We start from the raw sequence: 13263 nt of genomic DNA, 5'->3' as shown, positions 1-13263 counted from the left end.
AACTGAAAAATGTCTTTATTGCACTTTCAGTGTTGAAGAATATTTTTGCTCCTGTAGATTTCTGAGTTGACTGTTTCCCCACTCATGTCAGGCTTTAAAAATGTTATTCCACTGTCTTCTGGCCTCCATAGTTTCTCATAAGAAGGTGGTAGTAGTTTGCTTTTTTGTTTCCTGTTAATGGGCCATTTTTCCTGGCTTCGTTTAAGATTTGGTCTCTCTTTGATTTTCAGAAGTTTGGTTATGATGTGGCCTAGGAGGTATGGTTTTCTTTATATTTATTCTGCTTGGGTTTCATTGAGCCTCTTAAATTCATAAATTTATGTCTTTTACTAAATTGGGAAAGTTTTCAGTCATTATTCATTTAAAAAAGGTTTTTACTACCCTCTCTCTCTTCTTGAGGACTTCAGTATGTCAACTGTTTCCTATTGTCCCTCGAGTCTCTGAGGCTCTCTTCTTTTCTCTGTCTTTTTTAGGCTTTTTGTTTTTCCTTTTCTCTTTTTAGGTTGGATAATTTCTACTTAGCTGCCTTCAAGTTCACTGATTACATCCTGTCACCTCTATTCTGCTGTTTAGTTCATCCAATGAATGTTTTTAAATCTGATACTGCATTTTTCAGTTCTAGAATTTCCATTTGTTCTTTTTATAGTTTTAGAGTCTCTGGTGATATTTACTATATTATTAGTCATAACAAGTGTGTTTTTCTTTACTTCATTGTGATAGTCATAGCTGCTTTCAAGTCTTTAGTAATTCTAATATTTGGGTCATTTTGTCTAATGTTAAATGTCTTTCCCTTGGAGAATGGGTTACATTTTCCTGAATCTTTATATGTAGAGTAATTTTGGTTTGTATGTATATACTGTTCTTGTTTATCTCTTCTCTTGTTGATGAACATATGTTTTGCTTCTAATTTTGGGCCACTGTGAATAATCCTGTTGTGAACAAATGTGTACACATATTTGTGTGGACATGTTTTTATTTTTCTTGTTATATACATAGAAGTACAATTGGTGGGTCATATGGTAAGTGAATGTCTCAGTAGTTTCTAAAGTGGCTGTATCATTTTGCATTCCAACTCCATTGTATGATACTATACTTTTAATATGCTTTTTCCCCCCTATGGAGTTGAACATCTTTTCATTCATAGCCATTTCAAATTCTTTGACTGGGTACTCCTTATTTCCGTCCCTGGTTGTAATCACCTTTTAGGTATCCTTTAGTATGTAAAGGAAATTAATCCTTGTTCTGAGTACAGACAATTTTTTTCTTTTGGTCACTTTTGGCTACTTTTGGTATGCTTTTGTGAAGAAGTTTTAAATTTTCCAATAGTTGAAATAGCAATTTTTTTTTTAGTGTCTGGATTTTAAATTATAGTTAGAAAGCCCTATTCCAGGACTATAAAGAAATTATCCTACATTATTTTTTAAACTTACAGTTTGATTTTTCCCCCCTTTTAATCTTTGGTGCATTTAGATTTATATTACTTTAATATTCATAGTTCTACCTAATTTAATTTTTCTTCTGGATAGCTACCAAGTTTGAATAGCTTCTTTTTATCGCGGTAAAATATATACAACATAAAATTGACCATTTTGACCATTTTTAAGTGTACAGTTTAGTGGCATTAACTATGTTCACATTGTTATGCAACTGTTAACCACCATTCATTTCATAACATTTTTATCTTCCCAAACTGAAACTCTGTACCCAAAAAACACTTACAGCCCCCCACCCCCATCCTACTTTCTGTCTTTGAATTTGACTTTTCTAGGTACCGCACATAAGTGGACCATATAATATTTGACCTTTTATGATTGACTTATTTCACTTAGCATAATGTCCTCAAGGTTAATCAATATTGTATCATGTGCCAGAATTTTCTTTTTAGGCTAATGTTGCAATGTATGTATATACCACAGTTTGTTTATCCATTCCTCTGCCAATGGACTCTTGGGTTGCTTCCACCTTTTGGCTGTTATGCAAAATGTTGCTGTGAACATTGTTGTACAAATACCCGTTCAAGTACTTGCTTTCAGTTCTTTTGGGTACATCCACAGAAATGGCATTGCTGGATCATGTACTATTTTATGTTTACCTTTTTGAAGAATTGCCATATTATTTTCTGCAGCAGCTCACTGCTTTACATTCCCACCAGCCATGTGAAGGGTTCCAATTTCTTCATATCCTCACCAACATTTGTTATTTTATTTTTGGGGACTGGTAATAGCCATCCTAATAGGTGTGAAGTGGTATCCCATGTTGTTTTTGATTTGCATTTCCTTAATTATTAATGGTATTGAACATCTTTTCATGTGTTTATTAATTAGTCTTTTCTTTATCTTCTTTGGAGAAAATCCCTTATCAGATACATGATTTGCAAGCATTTTCTTCCACTCCATGAGTTGCCTTTGCACTCTGTTGATAGTGTCCTTTGGTGTACAGTTATTAATTTTCATGGGTCCAATTTATCGATTTTGTTGTTGCCTATTCTCTTAGTGTCGTATCCTAGAAATCACTGCAAAGTCCAGTGTCATGAAGCTTTCCTCCTTTTTCTGCTAACAGTTTTATAGTTTTAGCTCTTACATGTAGGTCTTTGATCCATTTTGACTTAAATTTTGTATGTTATAAGATAAAGGTCCAATTTCATTCACTTGTTTGTGGATATCCAGTTTTCCCAGCACCATTTGTTGAAAAGACTGTCCTTTCTCCACTGGAATGGTGATGGTACCATGTCAAAATCATTTGACCGTCTATGGGAGGGTTTATTTCTGGGCTCTATTTTAGTCCATTATTTTATATGAGGTGTGATCAACAAATACGGTGAATTTAAATTGAAAAAATTTAATACAGTAAAATCTCATTGCGATGTGTGACATAGAGCCTTTCCGTTGTGATCACAAAATACGGTGAATGCTGCTGCTGAATGCCATCCAACGGAAAGGCAGGGATCTTTAATACAGGAAGCAGCACATGGAACCTTAGTAACTGTGTATGACAAGTTTCAGCTTGTTCGATTTAGTGTGGTGTGAGCCACATTTGAGAGAAGGTGTGTTTTAAAGTGTGCCATAAATCATCCTCCATCGTGATGACAATGCTCCGTGTCATACATCGCTTCTGGTATATGGCAATTTCTGTCAAATAAAAACATTACTGTATGTCCTCATCCTCCTTATTCACTGGATCTGGCACCGTGAGACTTCTGGCTCTTCCCCAAAGTCAAAATGATTCAGGACATCGAGGCAGCCATGACAGTGCAACTAAAGACACTTACAAAAGAGGACTTCCAGAACTGCTTCAGAAACTGGCAAGAACAATGGGATAAGTGTGTTCGAAGCGAGGGGGAGTATTTTGAGGGGGGATTAATGGCAGTGCGTCTTTTACTGTAATATTTTTTTATTTAAACATTCGCTATATTGTTTGATCACACCTCATATTTCTGTCTGTATGTCAGTGCCATGCTGTTTTGGTTACTGTAGCTTTGTAGTAAGTTTTGAAATCAAGACATGAGACATCCAACTTTGTTCTTATTTTTCAAGATTGTTTTGGCATGATCCCTTGAGATTCCATACACATTTTAGGATAGATATTTCTCTTTCTGCAAAAAGGATTGTTGGGTTTTTGATCGGGACTGCTTAGATCTGTAGATGAATTTGAGTAAATAGCTTGCAAATGTGAAAATTTGTCACAAGTCTAAATACACTAAATGACATTATTGATATGGTAAATTTAAGAAAAACCCAAGCTATTTAATTTCATGTTTAAAAAACTTAATGGGAGGCTATGTTATCCAAGTGTCTGCTAGCTTTCTGAAGGAAGAGTTTTTGCTGAAGGCATCTTGGAAAGATTTTGATGTGTGTGTGGATACTTTTCTGCAGATGTGTTGTATAATCTGGTTATGTATTGTCTTCTGAGCTTGCTTAATTATATAAATGACTTTTTTGAACACCCAAAAGAACTTAATAGAAAATTACAAGGGCTATGAAAAAATAAAGTATACTGAGAGAATTTATGAATTCAAACAAAGTTCACTTTGAAAAAGTAAGGTTAAAATGGTTCACTGTGATGTTTGGTCAGTATTAGTTTTAATTCTAAACAACATAACTAGGAGAGGAACACGTATGTATGCTTAGATAAATTCTTAATATGAGAATGTTTGATTGATTTGAAATCTATTTGCATTATTACAAAAAATTTGAACTTTGCATGTGTCAGTGAAAACCAGGAGCTTTTAATTTAAATAAAGTGATCACATCCTTGTGATCTAAATTGTAGTTTAAAGAGTTCAAGTTACCACATGCCAATTAATTGTGAGAAAGGAATTTCTTTTAGTCAGAAAAAGTTAGAGAACCTTGTTTACCATCTATTTGTACAGTTTCTTCTCCATAGTGGCTATCAAGAATTTTCGGAGTTTACTGTAAAAATGTCTTAATCAAATTAGGCATTTCAAGTATAAAAACTGATAGAATTCAGTTAGGTTAATGGAAGCTTACATATGAAAAGCTTTTATTTGAAAGTTTTCAGTAAATTTAGTGTATTGTTTGCATCTTTCCTAATAATACAAAGAAAATTTAAATAAAGTTTTTAAGCAAACCTCTTACAGATATATCCAAATCCCCTCCAGTTTCTTCAAATATTACCATATTTTGTATGCATTCATATGTAAAGGGTTGGAAATATACTTTTCCAGCTCATCCTTTTAGACACATCTTTCAGACTCAGTTCCTGTAAATCTTCCTAGGCTCTTTTCCTCTTCTCTCTCCTCCTTCCCCTACTTAAATGTGTCTGTTTTCTGCTCATATTTGAGCATTAAAATGTTTTTATCTGAGCACCAAAATGTCTTTTTTTAAGTCTGAGAGTTCTGTAGTCATATTCTGATTTTTTTTACTCTTGTGACATTTTCTAGATACTTTCTGAACTTTGATTCTTCTGAATTTTTGAGTCTTTTCAAAACAATATTTCAAGTTTGCTAATTGTGTAAGAGAATGGTTTTAAGGAGTCAAATTCTTATTTTCTCATCTAGCACTTAGCTCTGTCTCCACTAGAGAAAAATGTGACTTTTTAAGGGTTCAGCTTAACTCAGCAAGTCTTCTAGATTTTCGTATATGATTTTCTCTATTTTTTTAGATTGTATTCTATACGGCATTTTTCTTTGAACGAAGAACCAAATTAATTTTTAGAGGCTAAGCAACTTTTAAAGTTAAGTGAACTAGGACATTTCCCATCATATTTCTTAAAAATTGGTGAAAATATTGTCCTTTGTGATAGTCATTAAATATTATAATTTAGTCATCTGTATCTAGTGTATCTAAAATTGACGTGATTTTGTTCTTTTGCAATGTTTAAAAAATTTTAAATCCAAGGCTACAAACATTAATAAATATATTTGGCTGTTCCCCACCTCTCCAAATTTAGAAAATTATTTTGCTATGGTGTTTTGAATATAGTAAAAGTGATTAAATGTTATGGTATATCCATACAGTTGATATACTGTATGTAGTTATTTTTGTGCTTGGGGAAGAGCATACTTGTTTTGATTATGTATTGACTGTTTTGTATTAATAAGTTAATTAGATACCTCTTTTGGTGTTTATTTTGAAAGTAATTTATTGCTGAATATGCTCAAGCTAGGGAATTTGATTTTGACCAGGAATAGAGCTTTGATTAAACTGGTGAATTTTTGTTAAATGGTTTCTTAAGAGAGTTCCTACTTTAATATGGGTTCTACCTCAAATATCTTAGTATCATATTAGGGAGATGATATTTACACACATAAATAACAATATAGACTTGTGTATATGTTCAGCAAATGGTTGAGATAGTTTATTGAAGTAGAGGATGACTGATAGTTAAAGTGATCAAGAAACATTTTGTGGAGGAGTCCTAAGTTGTGGTGAGAGCTTTTTGAGAGCGTGCAGGGTAAGCACAGATAACATTGAAGGGGAAATGTGCAGAGCATGTAGGGGAAAATGAGTATGCTTCGAGTTGGGTTTATGGAAGCAAATGATGGGAGACTTAATACAATTGGGGGCATATGGAGAACCTTAATATTCAGCTAAAGGAATCAGAATCATAACTTTTTATCTGAAAGGACTTTAGGAACTATTTACAATTTATCATTTTTGTAAAAATGGGAACACGTTTGTACTTAATTTTATAAGCAGTAGAGCCTCATATGAAGATTTTTTAATTAGGCAGTGGTTTGGGGGTTAAGATCATTCTGATCTCTTTTGTAGGGGTCATAGAATTGGAAGCAAGGCATTCTTTTCTGTCTGTTAGGGTATTGTTGTGTATAATGGCTTGAATTGCTGTGATGACAAATAGGAATAAAAGTGGAGGGATTAGCTAAAGGAATGATTAGGTTATTAATCCTTCCACTAAGTGTTGGTCAGACAGTAGACTTTTAGGGTGTTGTGGCTCAATTTTAGGCTGTTTTGTTTTAAGGAAGTCTTTGTTTTCATAAGGCTCAGTAAGTTCCTGTTGTCCTCCAGGGACGCTAAATACACTGTTGGCGCTCCTCTCAGTGCCACTGTAGCCTCTACTTTTTTCAGGTTTCTTTTAACTGATACCCTCTTACTTCAGCCAGGTTACAGTTAGGTTTCAGTGAATTCAGTGGGAACAGGTTATCCATATCAGTCGATGGTGGTTTTGTGCATTTGAGTAATTAGTTCTAATTTTTCTGTCTGCAGATCAGGGGAGTATGAGTTGTTCAGTCATGCTGATATCCATCTATTACAGGAGTTCTGTTCTACACGTGAAGTTGTCACATTAATAAGAGACTCTCATTTGGAAGAATACAAAAATTGGGCAGTGGAAGGGTAATAAAAATATATCAGATATGAACTAAATCTGAAAATCTACAGACTGACTTTGGTTTATAGGTAGAGGGATAATTTGTATCATTAATATAAGCATTTGAAAGTTCAGATATCTGTATGACCTTTATCTGAATATTAAAGGAGAGGAAAATTTGGAGAGAGTGGATGAAAAGAGTAATTATAATTCGAGTTGACATGTATTGAATGTGTACTCTGTGCCAGGTGCTGTGCTTAGTGCTTTAATTTGTTCTCTTATACTTTGAACAATCTTGAGTTACTTATTTTACAGATGAGGGAGTCAAGACTTAGGAATTATTATGAAATAATGCTGTACACAAACGGGCAGAGGTAATCAGCTCTCTGGGAGGTTATGAAAGTTTTCATATAGAGGCAGTGATACTTAACCTAAATTTTTCAGCATGAGTTAAGAGTTTAGACATTGCAGTCAGAGTTGAAAGGAGCTCATCTCCTCTAGTTAGAACAGTTTAATAGTGGCTCTGCGGCATAAAACGCGTCGGTCTGCTCAGGAACCATCAGCGGTTTTCTGTGTGGTGTTAGGGCTGCTGGGGAGGCTGTCAGGAGCCACATACTAAAGGGCTCTTTACTTTACCTTGCAAAAAAATTTTATTTTTTAAAACATGGACACTGGGAAATCTTTGAAGCGATTTAGTCAGTAGAGCAGTATCACATTTTGAACAATTTATGTTTTCCCCTTATGTCGAATGATTTAGTCTATCGGGCAATCTTAAGGTTCTTGAACATAGTTTGGGGCCAAATACCCCCAAAAGAGATTTTCCTCCTTTTATATTAGACAAATATTTCTGTAGATATTATTAGAATAGGAGAATGTCACAGCAGTTTACCTGCCTATTATTTAGCAGTGGGTCTGAATATGAAATCATACAATAAAATATTGTAACTTGCTCTTTAAAGCTGGCTCATTAGTTAATAGGTTTTCCCACACAGCCCAAAAGTGCCCAGCTGTCTCCTAAGTGTGTGCTGCTTGTTATTCTCAGCTTTATAATTTCTAATCATCATGGTGGTTATTATTTTGTTATTGTAAGAATATAGGCTGAATCCACTGTGGCAAAACATTTAAAAAAAGTATAGTTAATTTTGAATAGTATTGCATTCAAATGGTATGAAATGATATGCAATAAAAATCTCCTCACCTACCCAGTCCCCTTCCCTGGAGACAACTAAAATTACTGACTTCCTTATATTCTTAATGCTGGTCTGTGTCTATACAATCAACTATATTTTATATGTTCTTACCCCTTCCCTTTTATGCAAATATAGAATATTTGAAACATTGTTATGTACCTTGCTTTGTTCAGTTAACAATACATTTTGGAGATTGTTCCATATCAGGACATAAAGAGCTTCTTCAATCTCTGTTTTAATAGCTACATAATATTCCACAGTATAAATTTAACATATTTATTTTCTCATTTGATAGTTATTTAGGTTATTTCCAGTCATTTGCTAATATCAGCAAGGTTGTAGCAAAAAAAATGCAGTATATACATCTATATACATATTTATGTAGAATAACGTTGCCTTGTTTGTTATTTCTTTACACACATGTATGAATATCCTTGTAGGATCAATTTCTGAAAGTGGAATTTCTGGTTAAAAGCTATGGGTATTTATAATTTTGAGAGTAGAGATGTTTGAATGAATTTAAAGCTATGGAATTTTATATATGAATTACTCACAATGTAATCTCACTTCAAAATAATGGAAATCTAAGAATTAAATTTATAATTGCTAAGATATTAGTGATATCCTTATAAAATTCTTTTTGTTTTGCAGATATACAAAACTAGGATATGCTGGAAATACAGAACCACAGTTTATTATCCCTTCCTGTAAGTATTTCTTTTAAACCACAAATAAACTGATTTAAAGATCTTTTTCTTAATAATTAAAGTAAAAGAGAGAATCATTTCTGGCACACTGTAATAGTGAATCCTTTAAAAACATGGTTTGCCAAGATTTAAGTGTGGCCTCATTTCCGTACCTCTGACCATTCATTTCAGCTCTCTGTGTAGCTCTTCATTTACCAAGTCTCCTAAATATCTCTTTGTAAAGACAAAACTGAATTAAACAATTTTCTGTTTCGAGGATATTGTTGTTAACTGTGTGGTTGTAACTAACTTAAGTAGTGCACCCCCCATCACACCTATGAAGACTGTCCTTTGGTTTGTGGATGTGATTATTGTTTGCAGGCTCTGAGCTTGTTGATTTCCCTGACAAGAGCCCCGTTTAAAAATAAGGAAGGCGTCTCATCTTTATAGAGATGTTAACTTCAGCTGTTTTCTGATATCTTCTAACCATACTTACAGTGTTTTCGTTCTGTCCTATTTTTGTTAACTTCATTTTCTCTGACTATCAACTTTCAGTAGGTTTTAGAAAATACTCTTGGGGCGGCCAGATAACTCAGTTGGTTAGAGCGTGAGCTCTGAACAACAGAGTTGCCGGTTCAATTCCCACATGGGCCAGTGAGCTGCGCCCTACAAAACTAGATTGAAGACAGCGAGCTGCGCTGAGCTTCCGGAGGGGTGGCTGGATGGCTCAGTTGGTTAGATGGTGAGCTCTTAACAAGAAGGTTGCCTGTTCAATTCCCGCATGGGATGGTGGGCTGTGCCCCCTGCAACTAAAGATTGGAAACAGTGAGAGCTGTTTCCAAAGATTGAAAACAGGGTGAGCTGAGCTGCACCCTCCACAACTAGATTGAAGGACAATGACTTGGAGCTGATGGGCCCTGGAGAAACACACTGTACCCCAGTATTCCCCAATAAAATAAAATAAAATACTCTTCATACTTGGTTTGTTAGTGCTCTTATTGGTTAATGTGGATTATGTATCTGGTCCTTGACGGAAATACTTTTGTGCTTTTGACTTGCAAACAATTCACTTTCTGCATGTTATGTAGTAACACCTCTGATCTACTTGTCCTATGCAGAATTAAGACTTTTGCATATCACATAACAGACCTTTTGAGCCTTTGCTTGGTGGTGCTGACTCCTAGAAAATTTAATTTTGAGAGAGTTAGTATTTTTGCACACTACTGTTTGTGTATATTTGAATATTTTTGTGTATTCTTACTAACTTATGAAGGCAAGAAAGAAATGGGAAAATAAACATGCAGAGAGTAGTGAAAGTAGCTTAAATTGGTTTCAAAATCAGTGAAGTTGGAACAAGGTAGGAATTATTAGACATGCCAAAAAATGCAGATCTTTAGTTTCAGTTGGGTACTCATTGGACATGAACAGGTCAGTTGTTTTGTACCTAAAAGGGAAGCTTTTGTATATGTTTTTTACTTTTTGGAAACAAACCTATTTGACTTTTGCACTTTTGATACACTTTTGGCATACTTTTTTAGGTTTGGTTATGTAAGAAATTACGCTACTACCTAAGTCTAATTCTCTAACACCTAGAACAGATTTTAGGTGACACTGATGAAATAGCTCATTCATCTGACTGTAATAGTCTTAGTGTGGTGATACTGTTGTCTTTTTCATTATGTTTTATGCATATTTGTTGTCTACACTGAGGGATAGGTTTGCTTTTCTTTTCCCCCTACCCTTACATATCAGTATATTGATTGTTGTTAATTTTAAGAATTTGATGGCAAATATTGGCTCTGTTGCTGACTAGTTAGTATAGAAGAATTTTTGTGGACTAGTACTTGACTTTAGTTATATTTGAATTTAATGGTAGACTATTGTGTTTGCTTGTATTAGTTTCCTTAGGCTGCCATAACAAAGTACCAAAAACTGGGTGGCTTAAAACAAGAGAAACTTACAATTCTGGAGGCTAGCAGTCCAAAATCAAGGTGTCAGCACGGCCATGATCTTGCTGACAGCTCTCGGGGATAAACTTTGCCTTCTCTGTCTAGCTTTTAGCATTGGCTGACAATCCTTGGTATTCCTTGGCTTATATAGAAATCACATAGCTGTCTTCTCTCTGTCTCTTCACATTGTCTTCCTTCTCTGTGTGGCTGTCTGTGTCCAAATTTCCCCTTTCTATATATAAGGACATCAGTCATAATGGATTAAAGCCTACTCTAACCTCATTTTAACTTGAAAGACCCTATTTCCCAGAAAGGTCACATTTTGATGTTAGGACTTCAGCATATGTTTTTTGGGGGACACAGTTCAACCCATAAAACTAGATTGAAGACAGCGAGCTGCGCTGAGCTTCCGGAGGGGTGGCTGGATGCTGATTTTGTAATTTCTTAATTTGTAATCTTTTATAAAGCATTATGTTGTGATTAAACTTTTTTTCAGTAGATTACTGATTTGTCACTCACATCTTTGCAAAATTTGGTTTTGTTTGTGTTAAGTGGTTGTATTAAGTCTTTCTTGGAGACCCTTATAATCTTGATCTTTTGAACCCTAGGCTCTCATCATCACTGTACCCGTTCTCTATTTCATCTCTGCCAAAATACACAGTTTTAGTTTTCATTGTCTTTATGAGAGATCGGAGCATGTTAAAAATTAATTTGCTTACTAAAAGAAGGTTTTTGATTTTAGAGTTTTTTTCACCAGCCAGTTTTAATGCTACAGGTGCAATGTTTATAATCAGCAGATGTAGTCATTGCTGCTGATGAGCGTGGATATTTGATCTGGAAAGCCTGTAGATATGGTTCAAAGTTATTTTCATATATCTTTGTTTTTCAGGAAATTATAGTAAGCCATCTGGATGTCTGTGTACATAATAAATGAATTGCTAGAGAAGCTTTCTAGCATTTAAAAGTAGACTGTGGATTTAGAATTTCTTCAGTATTTTCTACCTACTTTATTAAGGCTATAATTGTTATTATATAAATGTGTAACAGTTGAATGCCAGATTAACTTAAATGTATGCAGGTAATCTATTAATATTTTTATTTATATTATAAATATTATATATAGATATTATAGGTAGTTATAATAATGGACTGCTTAACTTGAAGAATTCAGAAATTTATGACTTAATTAAGAAATATATAACAAGATTTAGGTCTGGTACTGTATGTTGAATTTTTGAAGATATTTAAGAGGAATGTCCCGGGTTTTACCTAAAAGATTTGAAATTTCCTTTTGTATATGTGATTAAAGTTTAAGAGATCCATATATCATTGTTATATTTAAATTACTAGTCCGTAATAGAATAGGATAGAAATATGGAGAAAGCTTATTTTTAAAAAATTCCCCTTGTAATTTTCCTATTTTCATTTGTTAGTGTTTTTCAATTTTTTTCTTTATGATTGACCATCAAACATATCTTGACTTGGTGGGATTACAATTTCGCTCAAATTAAAATAGATTTTACTATAGTTAAAAAAAAATATAACTGAAACATTCCTACAGCAGTACTTCTGTTTTTGGCATTTTACATTTAAGGCCTTGCCTCTGGGAGGAAGTTGAGATTTCATTGTGTTAAATGAATTTTGTCATTGGTGTCTTACCATCTTCGTGCTTTTGTTTGACAGTTTAAATTGCTAGATCATGTTTTGTTTAATAACACTTTGTAATGGTAGAAGTTACATAATTTGTTTCACTTGAAAATAATAAATTTTTTGACATGTAAATAACTTTTATTTTAAAGGTATTGCTATTAAGGAGTCAGCAAAAGTGGGTGATCAAGCTCAGAGAAGGGTAATGAAAGGTGTTGATGACCTAGACTTCTTCATTGGTGATGAAGCAATAGAAAAACCCACATATGCAACAAAGGTATATTTTTATGATTTGTAAAAATATATAACATTTGCTTTAAACAAATTAGTGATTGTGCCATTTGGAATTTCATTCAGTTATAGGTATAATACCCTTAATCTCATCACAATGGAAATTTCTTCTTCCCTGTAGCCCCTCCCAACCTTGCTTTAACTTTATTGTTTTTTTTTCTCCAAGAGGAAAATTTTTGCCCCTTCAAGTGATCAGTACTTACTTTTGCATACTCACTAAATCTCAGAACCACCAATGTGATTGGCATTCTCTTACCTCCACATTGCCACATCTAGAGACATTTCCCTCTCATTGTTATTCAAACTCACATCATTTCTTTCCTTTTTGAAGCTTATGCCATCTGGAAGTGCAGGTCTCTTTTCCCTTTTTGTTCCTTTTCCTTTTCTTGTTCCCTGCTATTCTTCCCTCTTCTTCCTCTTTATTGAGGTATAATTTATATATAATAAAACAGGTAAGTCCTAATTATACAGTTAAAATTTTTTATGACTTTAATCATAGGAGTTCAGGATATAGAGTAAATCTAGTAACCCAAATGCTTTCATTGTGCCTATTTCCACAGTTATTCCCCCCACCCCCACCAAAAGGTAAACACTATTCTGACTTTTATTATCTTATTTTTAGGCATTGACTGCCTAATTTGCAAATTTCATTATTTGTACCTCATTTCTTCCCTTTTCGTAAGTTACTTATTAATGAGCAATTACCATGTGTAA

At 33.9% G+C, this 13263-nt stretch overlaps 1 protein-coding gene across 1 annotated transcript in view; it reads left to right on the top strand.

Annotated features, from left to right (window-relative positions):
• ACTR3 (actin related protein 3) overlaps nt 1–13263 on the top strand; it is a 54380-nt gene that overhangs the window by 11490 nt on the left and 29627 nt on the right. Inside the window, exons 2-3 of the mRNA XM_019731127.3 lie at nt 8628–8683; nt 12411–12535. Coding sequence (XP_019586686.1) covers nt 8628–8683; nt 12411–12535 — 181 coding nt within the window. The remainder of the gene's footprint in view (nt 1–8627; nt 8684–12410; nt 12536–13263) is intronic.

Source organism: Rhinolophus sinicus, chromosome 17 (genome assembly GCF_057876585.1).
Source record: "Rhinolophus sinicus isolate RSI-liver-muscle chromosome 17, RSI-T2T, whole genome shotgun sequence".
Classification (NCBI taxonomy): domain Eukaryota; kingdom Metazoa; phylum Chordata; class Mammalia; order Chiroptera; family Rhinolophidae; genus Rhinolophus; species Rhinolophus sinicus.
This window is presented reverse-complemented; position numbering and strand designations above follow the sequence as displayed.